At 36.4% G+C, this 22,458-nt stretch overlaps 1 protein-coding gene across 6 annotated transcripts in view; it reads right to left on the minus strand.

The window, feature by feature from the left end:
- Positions 1-22,458, minus strand: part of STXBP5L (syntaxin binding protein 5L) — a 207,800-nt gene that overhangs the window by 67,755 nt on the left and 117,587 nt on the right. For all 6 annotated transcript variants that reach the window (XM_064519788.1, XM_026103445.2, XM_026103448.2 and 3 more), the window contains exons 7-15: positions 22,287-22,370; positions 14,489-14,612; positions 12,881-12,959; positions 11,096-11,250; positions 8,826-8,898; positions 7,385-7,532; positions 5,536-5,603; positions 4,452-4,492; positions 826-1,043 (exon numbers count right to left, since the gene is read on the minus strand). In XM_064519788.1, coding sequence (XP_064375858.1) covers positions 826-1,043; positions 4,452-4,492; positions 5,536-5,603; positions 7,385-7,532; positions 8,826-8,898; positions 11,096-11,250; positions 12,881-12,959; positions 14,489-14,612; positions 22,287-22,370 — 990 coding nt within the window. The remainder of the gene's footprint in view (positions 1-825; positions 1,044-4,451; positions 4,493-5,535; positions 5,604-7,384; positions 7,533-8,825; positions 8,899-11,095; positions 11,251-12,880; positions 12,960-14,488; positions 14,613-22,286; positions 22,371-22,458) is intronic.

Here is a 22,458-nt window from a genome sequence, read left to right on the forward strand (position 1 = left end):
TAGTCTTTTGTTAAACATCCTAGACTTAAGAAATAATACTTTGTATTATGAATGCTGTTCAGCCACTCTATTAGCAATCGCTGCTGCTCCAGTGCAGAACAGAAATACAAAGTTTAAAGTCAGACTTGCTGTGTTACTATGGTAAATACAAGGTGACTGCAGTGCAGTTAAAAGAATATGAACTGTCTGCTTCTACCTCAAATCAAGTGACTGCTTAAGATCTGAACTCAGAAAAAGGAGTATTTGAACAGGAATAAGGAAGAAGATGCTTAGGAAATGATCAGTTTCAACTGCGTAGGCAAAAGTAGTTGGACATTACATATAGTGTCCACTTTTGAAGAAACAAAGTCAGCATAAGCCAAAAACCAGCAACTCTTTATTAGTGATAATTTGCAGTTCCCTTACATTAAAAATACTATGAACATAAACTAAAGAGATGAATTGCTTGAATTAAAAAGAGCAATATTATGTATGTATGTAATGTATACTAACCGATAAAACATATAGCACCCAGAATTTTTAGAGCAGGTAAGTATGACAGAGACTTACAGTATCACAAAGTCTTAAAAGCAAATCATGTCTAAACTATATGTTACCATGAAAGCAAAAAAGTGGAGAGCTGGCTCCCAAAACCTCAGTTAGATATTTGTTACCAACTTCAGTAGGATCAAGATCTCACTTAAAAGGTTTAAAATTGAATGTTCCTAAAGCCATATTTACATAGTTTGATATAAGTTATATTTAAGTATATGAGCACAGATGCAGCAGGCCACTCAGAATTAGAAACGGTGGTCTCTTATAAGAATAAAATTCTGAAGGACTTACTGCAATTTCAGTATTTACTTCATGTTTGCTGAACTTGTAAACAACCACATATGCAGAAACTCCTGCCACACAGAAAATTCGGCTTTCAGGACACCAGTACATCATCTGAACAGCAAAAGGGTCTTCTTCCACGATCTCAGCTGTTGTTTTTCCTTCTCCTAATTTCTGTTTTTCAAACACCTTTGAAGTTTTTAACTTGTACAACATCTGTAGAGTAACTGCAAAATATTAAAGCATATCAAAAATACTATTTAATATTAAACAAATCAGTTATAAAATTCCTCAGAAACTATCATCTTTTCAGTTGTGGCATAACAAATAATCATATGAAGGCCTACAGGAAAAAAATGGGTATTATACAGTATAATCTGGTACTCAGGACTGCTTAGATATGCATTTAATATTTCCAAAGTGGATATTTGCCTGTGAAGTATTTGTTAATACTTTCTGAGACAGGATGTCAAAGGTGTGTGTCAATCATATGTCCATATTTATGTTCACACTCAGTGTTAAGAGAAGTTGTGATACATGTAGCTATTTTTCTACTGAGATAAGAAACTAAGATTTCCTTTGTCTGAGGTTAGTGTCTTGAGAGAAAGTGGATGTATGGCATTTCAAGGGAAAAAATAGGAAAGAATTCTGCAGGCCAGGGCAACCCAAAGACTTTCTGAAAGAACAGGAGTTCTAGAATGCTTCGAATAATTGACTCAAAAATATATCTGCATCTGTACCTACATATCAGACCTTAATATCCAGAAGCCTTGGTGAAGACTAAAACATCACTGCAGTGAATTCTGGAGGTTAAGGGATTATAACTAACTACACTCTGTTTTACTGACAAACCTTTTACAGCTGCTCTGCGTGATTGCTCCTTAGTCATTCACAGCACTGGGGAGTGAGTATAAATGATTAACATCCTTGCCTGTTGTGTTTTAACCTTTTTCTGAATTAATTCATCAGTGGCATTAATTAATGACTGCATAAGGTCAGAACAAGAGGCAGTCAGACTCAGCACATATAAGGGTGTATATATATAAAAAGGTAAAGCTGTTGTGTATGTCAGTGTTATTGTGCTATATCACTCAAGCTAGCTTGTGTAACAAACAACAAAAAGATGGAAGAATGGTGTTTTAAGTATGTAATGAGACTAAAACCATAGCATAATTACATCTAAACTTTGCAGTGCAGATATATTCTAGGAGTCTTAGCACAGGCATGCTACTAAATCTTCACAAATTACAGCAAGGGCTTCTGTAATAAATACATAATTCTTCTGGCCTTCTGTGATGGTGGAAGAGGCCTCAGGATGCACTAAATCCCACTGGCAAATCTACGCTGGCACTTAGAATCAGACACCTTGGGTCTGTGCATACTGGGACTGGAAGAATTACAGCATCTTAGGACACAGTTAGGACAAGGAGAGACTCTATGCCTTCTGCTTCTGGGAATTACTATGCACCGTCTGCACAGGAGCAAATAAGAAACAACAACAGCTTTTGAGCAAAGATAAATTTGGAAAACTGCTTCAATGGCTTAGCAACTCCCTGTCTCCCACAGATCTGTGCTTTGAGATACAAAATTGCTTGATTAAAATATGTCTACTAGCGAAGTAATTTCTGCTTTCAAGTATCAGCAGGATATCATGTTTGCTGCGAATCCTCAAAATTTGAACTCCAATAAAATAATTTAAATTAAAACCTGTAAATAGTAAGTACCAAGTACTGTACCAGTAAGGCAGTACATTATCTTGAGAAGCCGGATTAAGACCAGGACTTCAGAGATGCACTGAAAGTCCCATTACTGTTAAAGGGATCTGTGAATATTCAGAATCATCTAAGCTTTTACCTCTAAGACCAATTCCTATTGCAGCATGTACGTACTGTTTACTGGGTTATATTTATTCTTGTTGAGAAGTCTTTTCCTTTCCCAGTTCCTGCCAGTACTTCTAGAAGAAATCACTAGTACATTGGTTCCAATGCAGCATATTTGCTAAATGCTTTGAAGTCTTACAACACTCTGTTTTGTTTCAGATTAACATTAATTCCTGTATTTGCACATTCCTGTCAAGGAGAGCACAGATATGTAATGAAACATGCACAAGACTAAGTCTAATGCCTCATGCTAATTCTCTCTATGAAAGTCATTACCACCATTTTCTTTGTATTAAACCTCTTTAAAACTTGTTGTCTTTGTAAATAAACGCCTAGGACCTCAATACCATTTTTTGCACAAACTTAGAAGGAAATGCTATCAAGTTATTTTCTATATTACTGATAACTTCTAAAATAGGTCTTATAACACTTGTTTTTGATGCTCACCATAACTTGGAATGATGGAAGATACAAACTCCAAGGCTGGCATTTATCTGTTTTTCTTCCATTTTCAAATAAACAAAATGTATAATAAAAAGCTAATTTCTAATCATGTTCAATTGGCAGGCCTATAAAAATTCCTGTATGTAACAAGGCTTTGGAAATCCTCATTTTCTCCTTGTCCAACCTGATGAGTGAAAGGATTTGCTATTAGGGGAAAAGACAATTACCTGAGAAATTCATCAGGCTTAGCCAACATTAAAATGTTGTACATCTTCCCCATATTTGGATGGAATTGGTAGTACTGTTAATCATGATAATTCTGTAGTGCTACCTGGAAGTAGCAGGTAGTCTATGTGTTTCATGCTCTGTGTTCTTTATCACCATTACAGACCAGTCATTAGTATCAAACTAAATCTCCCTGTGCCTAACATTTCAGAGAGCTATTCCTTTCACATTCGCTTTTCTTAAAAAAGTGGGAAGAGACTGATACCACATGGAAGAGATATTCTACTCAGAGACCCTAGGATCACAGAGGAAATAGAACACAAGTTATCTCTACTGCAACTTCTATGAAGCACAGTTACATTATTTGAATCAAAATATTTTAAATTTCAACCTAAATATATGTATATTTTTAAGAAAGACATTTTGCTATTAAATACTATATGTATTTTCTGTAGAGGGAAAACTCTATTTTACAATATATATAGTTATAGCCAGACTATATGAAACAACTATTTTCTGAAGCGTTTCCCTGCTAGAATGAACGAAAACACTTCCCAATTATTTCCTGAAACTGAAGACTAGACAAGTAAAGATTTGGGTCTCTCCCTCCCCCTGCCCCCCTTCCCCAAATATTCACAAATTTAATAAACAGATAGATTTAAATAGATAATCTGCAGCATGATATTTGAGGGAAAAGTTATGAATTAGACATGTATTAGGATGTTCGTTTGTTTTGACTTAGCTGTAAAAAGAATATATTGTACTCAGAACAGAAAAGGCACGAGCAATGGAACTGAATATTAGATCTAATTCAGCCCATTTTTCTATATACATAACAGAATTATTTACCACAGGATTCAATATATCATGTCTGGAGTTTTTATCACTCTCCTTGACTTTCACTCGTTTCAGCCTAACGTATGTCACTAGTAGGGCTTTTTTCCGCTAATTTAATCAAATATTCACTTAATTTTACCTCATTATTCCAAATTATACCATCTCAGATATTATTACTCATGTTGTTAAATATCATATATTTATGCAACTTGTTAATATAAAATATAAAAGTGAACTTCAGACACTTACTGGCAGAAGCATCCCAAAACTTTACTGATCCATCTGCATGGCTTAAAAAGAACATAAAAATTAAGTGTGTTAAAACAAGATGTAACTCTAACCATTTTATACTTTCAGTGACTGATAAATATAATACTGTACTTTGTTTGTGTGGTAACTCTTCATACCTTATTGACAATATATAGTGATATCCATATCAACTATAAGAAAGTATTTTCTTATTCATTTATTTAGATTAGTAAAATGTTTTTTGATGAATTTTCTATAAAGAACTAACCCCTCAATGAATTTTAAGATTGCAATAGGATGAAACTAGTTGCCATACTAATGACAAGTGTAAGATACAGTACCTTTGGCCTTGCAGTAGGCCAGCATCAAGTCTCTACACTGTAAAAATGCCCTATATATCTAATTTTGAAAAGACAGAGGCTAAGTTCATTTTTCTTAAAACCTTACTGCGTGTTTTTTATTAATAGAAAATCATTCTTGGAGTAGAATTGGAGAAAGGATACATTTTTGTTTAAAATGAGAATAATCTTTTCTTCCCCTTCATGGGGCTGTCACTGTGACCTGAGACTTTCTATGCCTTTTTAATTTGGGACCGTCTCTCACTTGCAAGGTGAAATTCATCCCAGTGCACCACATCATCACTAACGCTGGTGCATTAAAAAGAATTCCAAATACATTCTTGATACAGAGTCCCCAGGAGGTCAAAGGTGTGGAAGAACAACTGGCCCCCCTTTTAATGCTATTCTCTGTGCCCTTCAGAGCCACAAACTTCTTTTGTAATGGATACCCCTTTCCAAAGATCCCACCTTCATAAGTTTATAGACTTGCTCTCTAGCACTGGGGCCTCAATCAGTAATTCTCACAATTGTTTGCCTCTGAGTACAAAGCCCTGTTTTCTCCAGCAAATGGGAATTTCTGTGGTGACTCTGCACCAAGAATAAAAACTACCTACCTCAATTAAAGAGGCCAGAATATGTATACTTTGACATCCTGTCAAGATTCAACTCTCACCTGTAGCTAGCCCACAGTCAAAAGCTCGAGACACTAACATTTTAAAAGCACACGACTTCAGTTTCATTCTCACCCTGTAATAATAATTTCAGGATATGTCTGTGCTCCGAGGTTCCATGCTCCACCACTGACTGGCCACTCCTAAGTAAAGAACCAAAATACAGAGATCAGAACTAATCTGGAGGAGTCTTGACTAGTTAATCTTTGAACTCAATTGTTGACAACCTCTTCTTCCAAAAAGCAATACAGCTCATAAAAAGGAGCAAAGATGTGTAACATTAGAAGCTTTTAAAACTTACTACCATTTTTATATTATCTGTTAAAGTTCTATATTTTAAAAAATTTCTGCACATCTACTTAGGAAAGTGAAATACTTACAGCTTTAACACTGCAATAATTCATAATAGGAAACAGAGGAAGGAACAGCAAACAATCCTGCCACTTTTTTCACACGGGTTGACTCTTGGAGCTTGTACAGGACACTGAACAGGACTGAGAATCAATTTTGAGCATGAGGACTACTGCAGATGCTTGCCCAGAAAAGTAGGAAACGAATATCCAAGCACAATGTCAGGGATACAAGATGAGGAAATGTGACTTTCACAGAATACATGAAATCATCATCCCTTCTCTGCCTTTTGTCTACTAATGGCAAGACTCCCATTCTCTTTGTGGGATGAGGCTAGTAGAGCAAAATGTGGAGGATGACATGTGCAAAGTGGGCGAGGATGCATGTAGAGTATAAGTGGGTGGGAAAAAATTGGGAGTGCAAAGTGGATATGTGAATATATGGAATGGAATGCATGGCCGAACAGAAATGGATGGATGGCGAGTAAGTGGTCAGCTACCTTCGGAGGGTGTATGCGTGTGTGCACAAATAAAGCAAGTGGACAAAAGTGTGCAATGAATACAAGTACATGGGGAAAAGTTTGGGAAGCTACGAATACAAAGTAAGTATATATAAGCAGACAGGTTGAAGTGAGAGAAAAATAGTATTTTCTTAAGTGCTTTGCTCAATCAATATCCAAAAGAAATACACAGGGTCCAGTCTCCCAGTTCATGGAAAACCATGCAGCTCCAAGGAGAATACTTCTGTTCATATGAATAGAAAAATGATGGTAACTCTGATTCGTTTACCCAAAGTTTTTTCTAAATTACTTATGGTGGATTCATTCTAATCAAAACACATACCAGATTAATGCTTGAAATCTACAAAATAATAGTATTTCCTCTTTTTATTTCTGAAGCTGGTATTACTTCTAGTAGCTATTTAGTAGCTCAGTAAAATAATTATTAATATCTCCATTTTAATAAAAATTCCACAGAGATGCTCTGAACTCTCAACTTCTACTGAAGCTCTTCTGCTAAATTCATTTGGTTGTAATGATTTAAGGTGCTACTTTTTTCCTCTACTAGAGATAGCATATTTAGGCAAGTCTGAGTTTTATACTGATGGTATTCCTTTTAAGTCAATCTGAAGCGGCATTACTCCATCAGTCACACCATTAAGTCCTACATAATGGTGGTTAACGGTTGTACTTAACTGATGGTGTTTCAGAGGGACAAACATCAGGCCATAAGCAACCACAGAAGGAAGACTGCCTGCAGCCTCCTCTGCCCTTCCCAAATAGGCTCTGTGGCAGCTGCCCTGATTCTAAGCTCTTGCCGTGTAATGTCCGAGGCACTAGATGGGCACAGGCTGCCTTAACATCCACTGGCTGTTTCCTCTGAGGAGAAACACTAGGTGCATTTAAGCACCTCTGCAGGTCATATTCAACCTCTGAGCTGCTGGTTGGACCAACTTGGAAGTGATTATTAAAGAAGAAGCACAATGAAAAAAGAAATCAGCAAGGTATTACAAAAACATAAGTTGTACGTCTAGTTACACTTTCTTCATTTAAAACAGTATTATTTTTGTTTACCTTATTGCTGTATCCTTGCTTTTTATGTTTTGCTCCTACAGAATAGAGTACAGGAATCAAATCTGGAGGACAGTCGGCAAAATACTCTGTGCAGGTAACAGGTGACTCATGAATGTCAATGGGATATGGATTTTCAAAGATTGGAAAACTAGTCAAGGAAGACAATTTATTAGAACCACTGTGACACACTGAAGCATATAAGAAAAAATATTCTTGTATTAAAGTATATAAAATAATCTAAGTAAAATTATTACCAATAAATGACATTTTCCCTTAGTTTTTCAAACATGGGTATTGCTCTTAATGTCAATAATACTGTGTAGCTATTCAAATAAGAATACAAAAATTCTTGTGCTGTGATAAGAATCCTCTTATTGTAATGTATATACCCATTCATGTGACTAGTTCCTAAGGTTAATAGGACTACTCATGTGAATGAGGATTAGGATCTAATTTTTCTCAGCATCTCAAAATTTTATTTAAGAAATACAGAGGTTATATGTTTTCTAGAAGCATCATACTCATGCATATGATTTATGTTATGACCTAAGAATTACCTATATATCTGTGGATTTTATACTGAATATTTTTGCTTATTGTGTTGATAGACTGCTGATTCTACAATGAACAATAGCAGTAACAGATGAAGTGGATCTCAGTTTATTTCTCACTTGCATCATTTTGGACTGTCTGACCAAAAGGATGACCTCACTCCTAACAGATTACACAACTCCATTCATAATTCAAAAATGTAGAAAGACTGATTCTGATTTCGATTACATCCATTTTATACTGCTGAGATGACTTGAATTATTCTTGAAAGTGAGCGAGATCAGAATATGATTCAGTTAAAATGTTCTAAGGTGTTAAGGGCGAAAATCTTTTCTTAGTTGTACCAGTGTGAATGTGGATGTACATAACTGGTAGTGTTGGAGGCATAACAAAATAAGAATTGGATCCTGCACTACATAATGTATAGTTCCACTTCTGTAAGAATATTGATCCCAGAATGAAAGAATTACTTGTCATTTAAAACAATGACTGGATTATGAAAGAATCCCATAGATCTGTTGCCATAAATCAATGCCGTTATTTATTAACATGCTTGTGTAAATGCTTAAGTGGTAGTCCCTGCGGAGTCTAGTGAAGTCAGACATGCACAAACGTACTTGCTGAATCTGGTTTCCAACACACAAATCTAGGTCATAATTCAACATGTGCGTGTTGGAGGGCTGTGCTGAAGAAACAACAGGCTTAGATTTATTCCAAAGCTTAAAAAATATATCATAAGTGCTTATCTATTAAAACCTTAGCTCTGGAGGTGGAGGTAAACATACAGAATTATCACAAAGAAGGACTAACTTAGGATAGCAAAATGACATCGTATGATAACATTTGGACAGATATTATCTGCTAACTTCATGTAAGACTTCATACTTACTTGCTTTGCGTCAGGTCAACAACAATGAGATCTTTTTCCAAAAGCACAACTACAGCATAGGGTTCTTGAAATTCTGTAAGTGAGGAATCAAGTATAAAAAACATGGTGTTCTCCTATTAGTCATTTTAAAGAAGCAAGTCAGGTTTATAACCTCTAAACGCTCACAGTATATTAAACAAAAGATTTGAGATGCAAATCCTACAATAACTAGACATACCTGCAAACTAGAAAGCGTTTGATTAGGGCCAGATAGGAACTGAGAAGAGAAATGACTTTTGGGCCATACAGCTGATCACCATACATGACAGAACTCTAATGGCCTATTATAGCACTCCAACATGATGGCAAATGGAAAGCAAAGAAATAGAATATGTGGAAGTTGTGGTATTATTGCATCACTTAACCAATTACTACACAGAAAATGTATCTTCGTTCTCCAATAGTAATACTTTTCTGTGTACAACAGTTCTTCAAAAAGATTGTGAACAGCTGGTCACGTCTACCCGATGATGCATAATGCCCTCAATTCCAAAGAAATTCCTAAGGAGAATGTTCTCTAGACCCTCATTTTAACAATAACAAGTGAAAACTGAAGAAACAACATGACAGAAGTATTCTGGAGAGTTAGCAGATGATCCTAGAGATACACTTATGTTGCAAATAAAGAGGAGGCAGCACCCACATCAGACTGAAAGCATGAAAAGAACTGCTCCTTATCCTGCTAAAGTACCAAGCTGCACTTGAAGTGGTGGACTGTGATCTTTCAGCCATTTTTCTTTTGTAAGAGAGCATTTTTACCTAAGTTTTGTCCTTTGCTGGCATTCAAATTATGGTGCTATCAAATTTAACAGAGTTGATTTTTGCTTTTTAAATATAGATGAGTTCATTTGAGTTCAACAGAGACAGTACAACTGGAAAAAGATATTTATAACCTATTCTACAATATTATTTATGACTTTTCTCCCAGAAATTTCGTAACATAAACACAGACATTTGATAACATAAACATAACATAAATGTAACATAGACATTTCATAATAAAAGCTTACACTACCTAAACTGCTTTACAAAACTACATAATTGTTGTAATACTCCTGTAAATCTGCTATGTTCAATTCAGATAATGTCATGTTCCTTACTCACATACTCTCTGTAGCAGATTATATAGTTGTGGTCTATTCTTAATGCTTTTTTCCTTTATAATAGATAAATGTTTTTAGATTGAAAAGACAAGTATATGCTCCTCTTCAAGCACAGGCTACCTCTGTGATAATAATGAAAATATTATTTTAAAAATTGTAAATATAAAATCAAGACTATCAGTTGAAGAGCAGCAAGCCATTCCAGTATGTACAGGCTCACATTACACTTGTCAGACAGCTGATGCCAAAAGGCTGAGTAAACTGACTTATTTACTTCCCTTTCAGGCCTGCTATGAATGCATATCATTTGATAGCTTGTTGTTTTACCAGGCTGTGAAAAACACCGGTTAAACCAAAAATGTAAATATTATCATGTGAGCTGAGGGAGGGGCTATAAATCCTTAATACTGGAAAGTATCTCTGTATTTGCCGTAATTAAATGAAGGTCAACTCTAACTTTGACTACTGAAAATTAAATTTATTGCATGACATTGAAATAAATAGGTACTTTATCTTTACTAAGTGTTTTTAATACACATTTGATTTAGCTACATATAAAAGACTTATTTTACTTTTCTGCCTGAGGGCTTAAAATGTTAAACTTAATTTGCCTTTGGCTTACAGCTTTTCTTACTTTGCTTTCTGGAGTTTTCTGTGAATTTACTTCAGACTTTAGCAGTCAAACAATATGCAGCAAAACACTTAAACAAAAAGCTGAATTCAGGCTGATGAGTAAGAATCTATTCAAGTATTCTGCAGAAAAGTGATAGTTTAAACTTTAGTAATTTACCAATCTGTACATTTCCAGCCTCATGAGAAGTGTCAGAAATCTAAGCACATATATCTTATTAATAGCAATATTTCCTCACACTAGCTCATGTGTTTCAAACTTATATCTGGAGGTCATTGCAGGCTTTATTGTCCCCTCACTACCTGTTTCCAATGTCAGGAATGCAAACAGGTTCCAGTTACTTCCAGTGATGGATTTTTTTTTTTTTTTTTTTTGAGATGGAGAAAACCATCAGAATGGAAGAGCCCAGTTCACTGAATACAATTAAGACATTAATGCTGGAGAGAAGGCCACTTCATTTACATTTTCTGTAACTGTGTTTTGCTCAATGAACTCACCATTTGGATATGGGGTTTCACAAAGAGTTAAAAAATCAACTATAGGGTGATCCATTTCAAGAACTGTAATTGCTTTCCCATGCATGATGGTTAGACTTGGTCTTCTACAAGCCTTGTCATATGACAGTCCACCAGAAAATATCACAAACGGTTCGCTGCATTAAAAATCAAAACATGGTAATTAAAAGTTTGCATTGCAATAGTACCTTTTAAATTAGGTTTGCAAAAAGTAAAAGAGAAAGATTCTAAAAGTACTTTATTAACTCAGGAATGTAACTTCAGTTAATTACACAGTTGAAAGGATCCAGTCCTTTGTCAAAATATCTGTTGATATATTGAAGTCCCTTCTTTTTAAGGTAAGGTCTATTATGAAAGTGACTGCTTTAATGCAGCTGCAAATTTCAAATCCTTTATGACAGTTTTGTTCTGTGTTTATGTTGTTTCCCTCCCTCCCACTTTTTTTTTTTTTTTTTTTTTTTTTAAGTTTTAGGCTAATTTCAACCAAATTAGACAGATGAAATTTCCAAAACATTAAGTCCCTACAAGCCCTGTAAAAACTGTCAGCCAGATACAGCTTGACAGATCTATAATATCCTGAGAGAAAGGTGGTGAGGTGAGATCATTCCTTATCGGGTATTTGAAAAGTCATATAGGTGAGAAAACTTATACAATCTGTAACCACAGCAAAAATTTAAAACACAGTTGGTACATAATTCAAAGCCAAAGTCAATTCATTCCAAGACAAGTCTGTCCCACAGCTGCTAAAAGAACTGATTTCTCTTTAGAACGAAAACTTATCTGAGCTTTTCAAAATTTCTTGCAGAAAAGACATCCTTACTTTGACAAAAGCAGATTTAGGCCTACAATACAAAAGTCCTTTTCCTGAATGCTACTTTGTGTTTATCTTTCCACCTTGATCCTGGTGAACTTCCCCAGGCTGCAATGGCCCAGGCAACCTTCCTTAAACACTTCACTCTTTGAAGAGGGCTTTTCAAGAAAAGCAATGTAAGCTCAGTGGTATTTATTTGAAGTGCTGAGAGTTGAAGAAGTGGCTGAACTCAATACAGTGCTGCTCACTGCACACTCATACTTGCCAAAAACTTCAGTCCTATGAAGGGACTTTTGTGAGGCCAACAGGGAAGTTGGGGAATGACAGCAAAGGATCACATGAACATGACCACGCTACACATGAGGCTGAGGCCAAGCCCTTCTCCCACCTAGTGCAGATGAGATCTGTGCATGAAACTTGGGTACATAATCTATGAGAACCATAAACTACATACCATTAGTCCTAAAAATCTCATACTCAATTTTTAAATAAATTTGGAACATTATATACATTCTCACAAGGAAAAGAAACATTTCATTTCAGACTATTTCGTACATTGTATAAAAAAAGCTTAATAGTTATTAATCTATACTTACACTATAACGTGATTTTACCTTTTTTGCATTTAAAAACAGCTTAGTTTTTGACTAAAATGAATTTAAAACATCATTTCAGAGCACAGACTGTGAAAAAAAATTTCACAGGCTACCTAGAAACTTGACTTAGATGACTTCTTTATTCCTGTATTTCCATTCTATGGTCAAGACAGAAGGTCTCCATATGAAAGTAGCTAGAAAACAGCAGCACTAGAGGCCACAACTGAAGTATATGTCATATATTTGCATGTCCTGCAGCACTCTGCAAATGCGAGTTTGCCAGAGTAGGTCTACTTTACACATAGCATGGCCATCTAGAGGGTTTTATCTAGACTTCACCTACAGAGGAGGAAAACATACCTGTTTTTACAGGTCTTGTACTCTACTTTTAGAATGGGTTTACAAGATTCAGGTTTTTTTCCATCTCTCTGAATTTTTCCTAAGGAATGAAAGAGGATGAAAACGTTATTAAAACATCATTATAACTGAACTATCAAACTAAAATATACACAGCAAAGCAACTGTCTAAGCAGCAAGAGAATGGAACTTTAAAGCTATAGAAGATGACAGAGTATTAACACCTATTTCCCTAATATATGAATTTGGCTAAATTACATTTATCAGGGCTTTAAGCTTTTACTGACACATATGTCTAAAGGACTACAGACACCACTTTAAAGACATCTAAAAGCCATCACTACCAGTAGGATGACACTCAACTAATAATTAATGAATTTGAACAACTGTGTACCTCTTAATTTTTTCCTAAGTGATTCTTAGATTGACTCAATTCATTTTGATGACAAAATGTTATATGCTCTGGACTGTGACCAGGTCAGTGAAAAAGTTAAACGCAATTTACAATTGAAATTCACAGGTTCTTGATTAGTTATGGCTCAGTACCGTCCTTCAGTCAGAGAAGAATCATTTGTAAACCAGAACATTAGCAATTATGTTTTCATTGCTTTGGAAGGCTTGCCTTCTACAGCCACGTGACTGGAGGATACAGAGAAGACTGAGCTAAACTCTTCTTGGAGATGCACAGTGATAGGAAAAAAAGCAAAGGACACAAGTTGGAACATGGGAAATTCTAGTTAGAATTAGGAAAAAAAATATACTATGAAGATGTCTAAATATCAGAACAGGTTGCTTAGAGAGGAGGTGGAATATCTGTCCTTGGAGGTGTTCAAGACTCAACTGGACTCCACTCTGAGCAACCTGATCTAATTGGGCCTGTTCTGAGCCTCAAGTTTGACTAGATGACCTCTGAAGGTCCCTTCAGAGTTATGATTCTATGTGTCTAAAAATGATAAAATGAAAGGAATTAGGAAAATTAAGAAAATGTTAAAACATCTCTGGGCTGCACAGATTTCTGCTCCCCCACAGATCAGGCTACTTTTTAATGCACTGATTTACAATAGAGTTAATAGCCTTTTACCTTGATATGAAGTAATGGCATAAAAAGTCCCAGCCATAAAAGATAATAGCCATTTCTTAATACGGTTCATTTAAATTTTTTATTGCAGAGACTTGGAAAGTCTTGCACTACCTCTATAACAAGCAACATCCTACCTTGTACAAAGTACACTACTTGTGAAAATTCCACATATTGGCATAAAATGGAAAAGTACAAAACATACAAGAAAAAAGCTTGAAAAATCTGTAGTCTGGGGACATCAAAGATTAGTAGTAGACTACTAAAATGTAAAGAATGAAAGGAGACAGAATAACATTACCCAATAGGAAGTATTTATGACACACTGATAGAAAACAAAACATGTTTGATGAAAATTGCTATCTGATTTTGATAATATTTTGCAGCTACTTTTCAGATTAAAATACTTGTAGGGAAAGTAACTCTTCATTAGGGCTACAGTAATGAAAAAAAGAAATAAACATAGATATTAGCAAATAACATAGGCAATATTGCATGGCTTCTTTGTTATACATTTTAATTAACAAAATTACCATGTGGAATTGTGGTCTGGAATGGTCTATTAGGACTTTTCAGGTTCCAAAGGGTCAAGCTGCCATCAGAGTGACTGCACATGAACTGTTTCCCTTCATGGTGCCAAGCAACAGAATGAATAGCCTAGAGGAATGGTAGAAGAAGTTGAGATGGAATACAGTGTTTATACTAATGATATTTTAATGTATGACTTTGGATTATCTTCATCTATCATATAGATATCAACAGGTATATCAACAATTGGATGGTTCTTGTTTATCCAGAGTTCATTACCAGCACTGTTTAGTAACACAGGACTGTAATCAACTGCTCATCAAGCAAAAAAGTCTGCTATAAATGCTAACACAACACAGGAATATAAGAAAGCCTGTACTGTGTCAGACCAAAATGGCAGTAACAGGTTGTTAAGGGAAGGGTATAAGAAGAAGGGATATACATTGCAATCGTTACATCTCTGATAGCTCTCCTTAGAAGCATTTTATTGGGCAAATGCACAGGGAACACTGTGTAACAAGTTTTTACAGGTAACATACAACATATGCAAGCTTCCCCAGAAGACTATTTAGGAAAAGCAGAAACAGTACTCTGTTCTTGAATCTCTTTTTTCCCCCACATTCTTCAGTTTCTGAGTGAGTACACAGAAATCTGGGATATTTACGAATAAAAACCAAAAGACTAAAGTGACCAGGACTGTTTCATTGATATAGAAAATTAATAGAACAGTAACATAAGATAATTTTGAAACTGGCAGTGCTTCTGAGAAGGGGAATCTGGCACTCCTATGTACATAATGCAAGTACCATGTAATGAATATTAAGTATACTGAAAAGCAACACTTCTAAGTTAATAGAATATTTTTAATATCTCATGCACAACTAGTGAAATTGACTGGCACAAGATATCAGGAAGTTAGAATAGCTCAAAAAAGGACGAGGCAGAGTAAACAATGAGAATATCCACAATTATATCAGACAAGCTCAAAAGATAATAGAAACTAACAAAAGATATTTTCTGACATGAACAAAGTTTTGTCTCATTGAATGTGAGAGTTTCTCACACACTCCCCTCGGTAGCACTTGCTTCTGGTACTGTAAGAAGCAGAACACTGCACAGGGTAGAACACTTGTCTGAATCAGGCCAGCAAGTTTTATGAACTATTATGGCTGGACACTGACATGGAGAAGGAGGCAAGATGAAGGAACTGTGGGTCTTCTTAAATTTTGGATTCTTCAGCATAATCCACCAGTTGCGGGGGGAGGTATGCAGAGGGGAAAAATTCCTAATTGTCTATGGCATGCAACTACATCATGTGCAGCTCTATCTCATCTTGATATTTATCTTTTTGATCTATATTTAACAATTGAGTGACAAAAAATCATTCCTTTTTTTGGAATTTGATTAACATTAAACAAAATTACTTTGGTATAATCTTTTGGACATCTCATTTAAAACAGGTTAATCTATGGCTCAAATAACTGATGTTTGACTAATTCAACAGGAAAGGATGACAATGTCAACTGCAGAGTCTTATGCAAGATGAGAACATACTGTAAAAATAAGGTAAGGTTAAACCAAACAAGTAATGGAAAGATGAGATAAGAAGAGAACAGAAAGAGCAAACAAGTTCACAGAAGTTAAGGAGTCAAGGATGGTCCTTAAATAACGAGGATGCAGCTGTAAGAGGCAAGTGTGTGAAACTGGAATGACAATAAAAACGCAATTTGCATTGGAGTTGAAGACGATAAAGAAAAGAGCGAAAGTTAACAGGGGAAAGTCTGGAGAGAAAAAGACTAGTACAAAAATAAGACCTACAACTAAGGTACAATCAAATAATGTAAGTAGACAGAATGCCATTTCACACAGAAATTGAAGAGAGTTTTTTTGCAGACATTTTACTTATACACATTAAAAGTTAGAGATCCAGAAGCAAAGAAGTTGAATCTTAAAAAAGTAAACAGCTTACTGGAAAAAGAAACCTATGCAGAAACAATTATTTTCTGAGGCTTTATACATTTTTTTTTTTTTTTGCAAGAAGCAATATAATTGTCTCTGGATCACTTGGCAAAACAGGAAGCAAAGGAATTCTAAAGTGATTCTCTTAAGTATTTTATTTTGCAAACCATAACTTGAAACTTGCAGAATTTTCCCTGGAATGCATTTTCCTTACAGATATGTTAGTTGCCAAATAGCACAAAACACAATGTGTTTTTTATGTAAGTGTAAATAAGTGAGACATATTTTTGAATGTAGTTTAATAAATTTTCATTTTTGCACTCCAGGAAATGCTAACACCTTGTGTACACTTACAGTGGTGCATGGACTTCTTACCCGCTTTATTTAAATCACTTCAAAATCATGCCTGGATAGTCCTAAGCCAGTGCTGGAATTGTTCATATCAGTTTTGCTTAAGCTGATAAGGAATTCTCTTAAATGTTGCTGGTCATTATTCAAAACTCCCTGTTGGTCTTGCTCTCTTAATAGGCATATTGATTGGTATGGTTGGTAAAGGCTGATGGTCTAGAGGCGATTTCAGAAGAAACCAATGAAAAGGCTATGACCGCTTCCCAGAACATTACTCAGCACCTGAGGCTGGAAAGCATATCCACAAATGAGCCTTGGCAGTAAGATGTTCCAGATATTACAACAGGAATCTGATACCTCTTGTATCTGAACACTTTGCCAACGTGCTGATAAACTAGTCATACCAATAAAGACAAAACAAACTGAGCTGAACAAAGGGAACTCTAGATATTTATCTTTAAATGAAATGATAGGTGTCACTCAAACCTTTTACTTACCGGAGCGGGGTGGGCACACAATTCCTTGTAAAGACTCAGAAGACACCACAGCAAGTATTGAAGCAACAAATGGTAATGCACGAAGATGTGTTACCATGCACAGTCCAATGCCGTTTCTCTCAGGTAATTAGCTTAAGATCTGTGGGGAGCGCTGCTGCACTTACACTGAAGGCATGTCTATACTTGTGCAAATTATTTCTGACATGAGCTCATGCATGCTTGCTATCACGTCAAGTTGGAATCCACTTCGGATGTGTTATCACACATACAGGCATTTCATGTGGTTACAGTTGCTAACTGTGTCTGAGCAGGAGCTACCGACTAGCAGCTAAAAAACATATCAAGCTGCTTGTTAAACTGCCTCTCAGCTGCTAGGTGCAAACTGCCAGCATAAACCTCCTGTTGAGTGGAGTTGAGGAGGAATGCTCCCACAGCCACAGACAGTTGGCTTAGCAGCAACTCAAACTCACCTGTTAGATTTTACTCCAAAATGGGCAAGCATTATTTAGAATTCTTTTTACGGTCTCATCTGGGACTCATGACTGATGCTGAAAGGTGGTACAGAACAAGTTCATAATTTTCTCTCTGCTAGAATATATCTAGCACTCTGATCGACTCCTGTAGCATCCACATAATAAAGGACCAGTTGCTCACTACGAACAGGAGTTTGTCACAGTCAGTGACTCATGTGAATGTTCACACAGTTTATACACACAAACCTTATCACTCCAGACTGGATATATTTTTCCTTCTGCAATACCCACAACTATTGCATACATATTCCATCTTCTCTCATACTCAGCATGTACTGAAGTTCAGTATGCCCAACACCTTTTCAGTTCTCTCCCAAGCACAACTCCTCCAACTGGTAAGAACTCAGAAGGGACTCCAGAACCATTTTTAACCTTATTTTGAACAAGCACCACACTCATCTCATCCTATCACTTGAGTCTTAAGAATCCTTTGTGTTAGTAGTACTGCAGGACCATTATACGAAGGGCCACATCAGATTTGGTACTTCCATAATGGCATAGTGCTTGATAAAGGTAGGGAAAAGTCATGTGGAAAATGTCTCTAAGACCTCTATAGCTTCATTTTGGAGATGTGGTCAGATGAAAGATGATGACAATGCTTTAGTAACCTCAGAATATGTTTTGACACAACCTGTCAAACATTTAAACAATCTGCATATGAAGATGGCTGCTTCTTTGGGTCTGCCAACTTTCAACAATAACTTGCAGAGCCTTTGAAGGATCTGACTTCTTTATACACTCTCTCTCTCTTGGTTTCCTCTGTCTAGAAAAAAAACTTTTGAAGGAATTTAGAATAGGGTTTGCAAGGGGAGCCTTAAACAGATGGCATAATGTAGGAGCATTGATCTAAGAGGCCCGAATATCTCACATTCAACAGATGGGATTGCCACTGGGAGGATGACAATCATCATCACACAAAAAAACCAACAAAAGCAACAACAACTCAAAGAGCAGACACAAGAGTCTTTAGCAGCAGGTTCAAGCTCCAGTCTGGCATCAGGTGTTTCACAAGTGAGAACATTTTAGTTACCCTCTTGAGAAGCTTTGAAACGGTAGAGGAGAATACATAAGAACTCTCTGCATCAGGAGCTGATGAGTTGAGGCAGCTTCTAACTTGTCTTCAGCTAGGCTAAAAGAGAGTCAGGACTACTTCTAGTAACTTCAATGAATAAGCCATGAATATCAGGAAGAAGTTTTAAAGGGAAGATACAAGCTTACAAGAACACCAAGCAGAGAAGTTCCAGAAAATGTACTTTTACGGCCTTGGTGTAAACCTCCCTCACTTGAGATGAACAGACATATTTTACCATAGAAAGCTGTCCAGCCCTTATGACATGAAGTGTAGCATAACTAAGATGGAATAGGGAAAGGAGCTGTTAAATGCTGCAATAGCAGGTCTGTGAACAGGGCCAGAGTCCTCAGGTGCCCTGTTTACAGGCTATTAGGTTATCTCAGTGAGCTCTTTTTTCTAGTGGCAATGTGTCCATGACATTAATCGGGATGGGAAGGAAAAAGAAAGAACATACTTCCGCAAGCATTGGACAGATCCCACTAATATTGTAGGGAACAACTCACTTCCCAGTGAAAAAAATACGCATGTGTTGAGGAGATGTCTGCAACATATGTCACATGTCCAAGTCTGTAAGTCTCATGTGATATGAAACATCACACTGGTATGACAAGGCATGCAGCCTAGAAAGGATAGGCAAGATTTCATAGTGTGAAAGCCTAATGAATGGAGAGCCATTATCTCTTGATAATCTTTTTTAGTCAGCTATCCAAATGCTGAAATAAAGAGGACCTGTTCCATCTGAGCTGAGTGTCCACTACTTCTAAGATCTTGATAAAAAAAAAAAAAGACACCCAACCCACACAACATGGTGAAAAATCTGAATGGAAGAGATTGTTTTTAATAGTGTTTCTGACTGACAATGAAATGAAGGCATTTCTTGTAGCTATATGAAAAAAAGCATCTTAAGAGTCAAAAGATATGAAACTATTCCTGTCTTTAACAACTGAATGACAGCAGATACAGTCCCCATCTTGAACTTAGAAAAGAAAAACATCTAGATTTGCAGACACACAATGAGTTGCCAGCTTCCTTTCCTCTTCAGTACCAGAAAATACCTGCTGTTAACTTCTTGCCCTAGTAATGCACAGTAATTGATTCTACAGATCTGAGTAACAATAGAGAGCCTGCCTCTCAAAGTCTGGTTTGGAGGAGACAGGGACCCAATGCCATCAGGGTAACACACGAGAAATGTAAAAGGATGAGTATGCGGATGGAGTCTTGAGCATGCTTACATCTGCTCCAAGTGTCATTACTCGGATGGACACCTACCTGAAGAAGATGACAGAGAAAAAAGAAGTTGCCTTGGTGCTGAACGCTCACAGTGCATCAAAGATGACAAAACAAGCTGTTTCTCACAGTACATACCAAGGGCCCCTTGATGGAAAAATCTAGTGCCAGGAGAATTTTTGACACTAAACAGAAATATCTGCTTCACTGATGAGCCAGGTAAAGCTGGTGCTATCTGATTATCCTTAGAGATGCCACAAGAGGAGGTGGTGAGTTAGACAAGATACCTAGATCTTTCACTATCAAATACGGTGACTACATTAGTTCAAAAACTGGTACTAAAAAAAACATACCAATAGTAAGAAAGGCGAGGCTGGATTAATTTCATTCAGACTCTGCTCAAAGAAGCATTCAGTGAAGATGCAGATCATCTACTGCACTTTATCTGAGACTTCACAGGTACCCTGAAATTGCTCGCTGGTTCAGTGTCAGAAGAACAATTCTGAAAGACTGGTCAGAGTTTAAAGGGCACAGAGCCCTTGGATCAGTCCAGATAGAAAGGTGAAGAGGAGCAGGAACAATGTTTTTAGATACTAATCCTATGTGACCAACCTGTGAGAAGAGTCCTAGAGTTGCAAATTTGGGTTGGTGCGAAATAGAAGATGGCACACGCTGAACTAATCAGTTGTAACTCACAAAAGCTATATACCCCAGGATTTAAAGAGGAACCCCTTTTCTAGCAGATCTGGAACATTATCAGTCTAGATCTTAAAAGTCTGGAAAAAAATACAGCAGTTAGTCACACAACCCTTCTGAAGACAGAAGAAGAATCTTGCAAGCGTGCCAGTAGATGATAGCTAACCATCTCAAGATGTCCAAGGCTGAGAAATGACAATGCAACTAGCCATCGAAGAGGAAAGCACATGACTGGGAAAAAGACCAAGCATATTTCCTGAGGACAGTAGTAAAAAATGTGAAAGAACTAAGTTGTATGAGAAATTCTGAAAACCCAAGCATTCTTTCTCAACAAGCAATTAAAAAGAATGAAAATAGTGTTATGAATGTCCTGCTTTATATAGTCTTGTTTGGAGCACAACAGAAGACAGCGCATGAACAGGCCCCTCTAGGAGAAAATGTCCAATCTCAAGTAACAGAACAGGTGCATTTTCACAAGTGTATGCATAGGTAGACTATCACCTAGAGACAGATGAACGGGACATATCTTGAGGATTAAGTGCTGGCCTGTTTAAACTCTGAATCATCCTGTCTTTTATAACAATTGCTACGTGGGTGCTCAGAATTTTAACCCTGAAGCTCAGTAAAGCGTCAATGTGTCTGTGAAAACATGCCTTAAAGAGTGCAGGATTCAGAGACTCAGATTACTTTTCGGAGGAAAAAATAAATATGTGCACTCCTTAGATTTGATAAGGCGATATGGGGAAGAAGGAGAAATATCTGAAAGAAACCAGATACGCCTTGGATCACTCCACAAAGAATTTTCTTTGTTACCTTCAGTTGTAGTTGCACTTACATTCATCCAAATTGAAATTTACAGAAAGACTGGCAGAACAAAGCATGTTTTCTCTTAGGGGTAAACTGTAATAACTAGGAGTATATCTATCTTTGAAGCAACTCGTTTATTGACACAAGAACTTCATCGATGTTTGATACAATTTAGTTACAAATGACAAGAAACAATAGTCTGATTGAGGTATGAGAATAAAATACCGAAATCCTTTTACTCAGATCTTGACTACTGGGTAATATGAATAGCCCTACAGAGTAATTTGCCTTTCACACTAATTAATGTACTAGTATTATGAGATAAAGATAATAATATGTAAAATATATAATAATTTCTAATTTAGCTACATTTGCGGGTTAGCTTATTACCACATTCTTCTAAGACTGGGGCTCCCCATATGGAGGCTAATGAACTTTTTAGAACCAAGAAGAGCCTCTCTATCCTAGTACACTCAACAGAGGCTAATGCATTAAAACTAGAGATCTCGGGATTTCATCTCTGTTGTCAATAACTCATTTGAAAGCAGAGCATAAACAGTATTTCCAGAACAAGCAGTGCCTTAAAATAAATGCCCATCTGCTAGTTAAAACATGTGACAAACTGCTGAATAATACTTTTGCTGAATTAATGGAAATTGCTTACCTCATCATAATAAGCTCTCAAATCAGCTCTTTTAGATCGTAAGTCCCAGAGTACTACAGTCCCATTTTCATAGCCTATCAGTAGCTGGAGGAGGGAAACAAACACAAGTATAGTTTCAGATTTAAAAGGTGTACATAAATATTGAATAACTTCATTATTTTAAGACATTTAA

This window comes from Dromaius novaehollandiae, chromosome 1, assembly GCF_036370855.1.
Source record: "Dromaius novaehollandiae isolate bDroNov1 chromosome 1, bDroNov1.hap1, whole genome shotgun sequence".
Taxonomy (NCBI): domain Eukaryota; kingdom Metazoa; phylum Chordata; class Aves; order Casuariiformes; family Dromaiidae; genus Dromaius; species Dromaius novaehollandiae.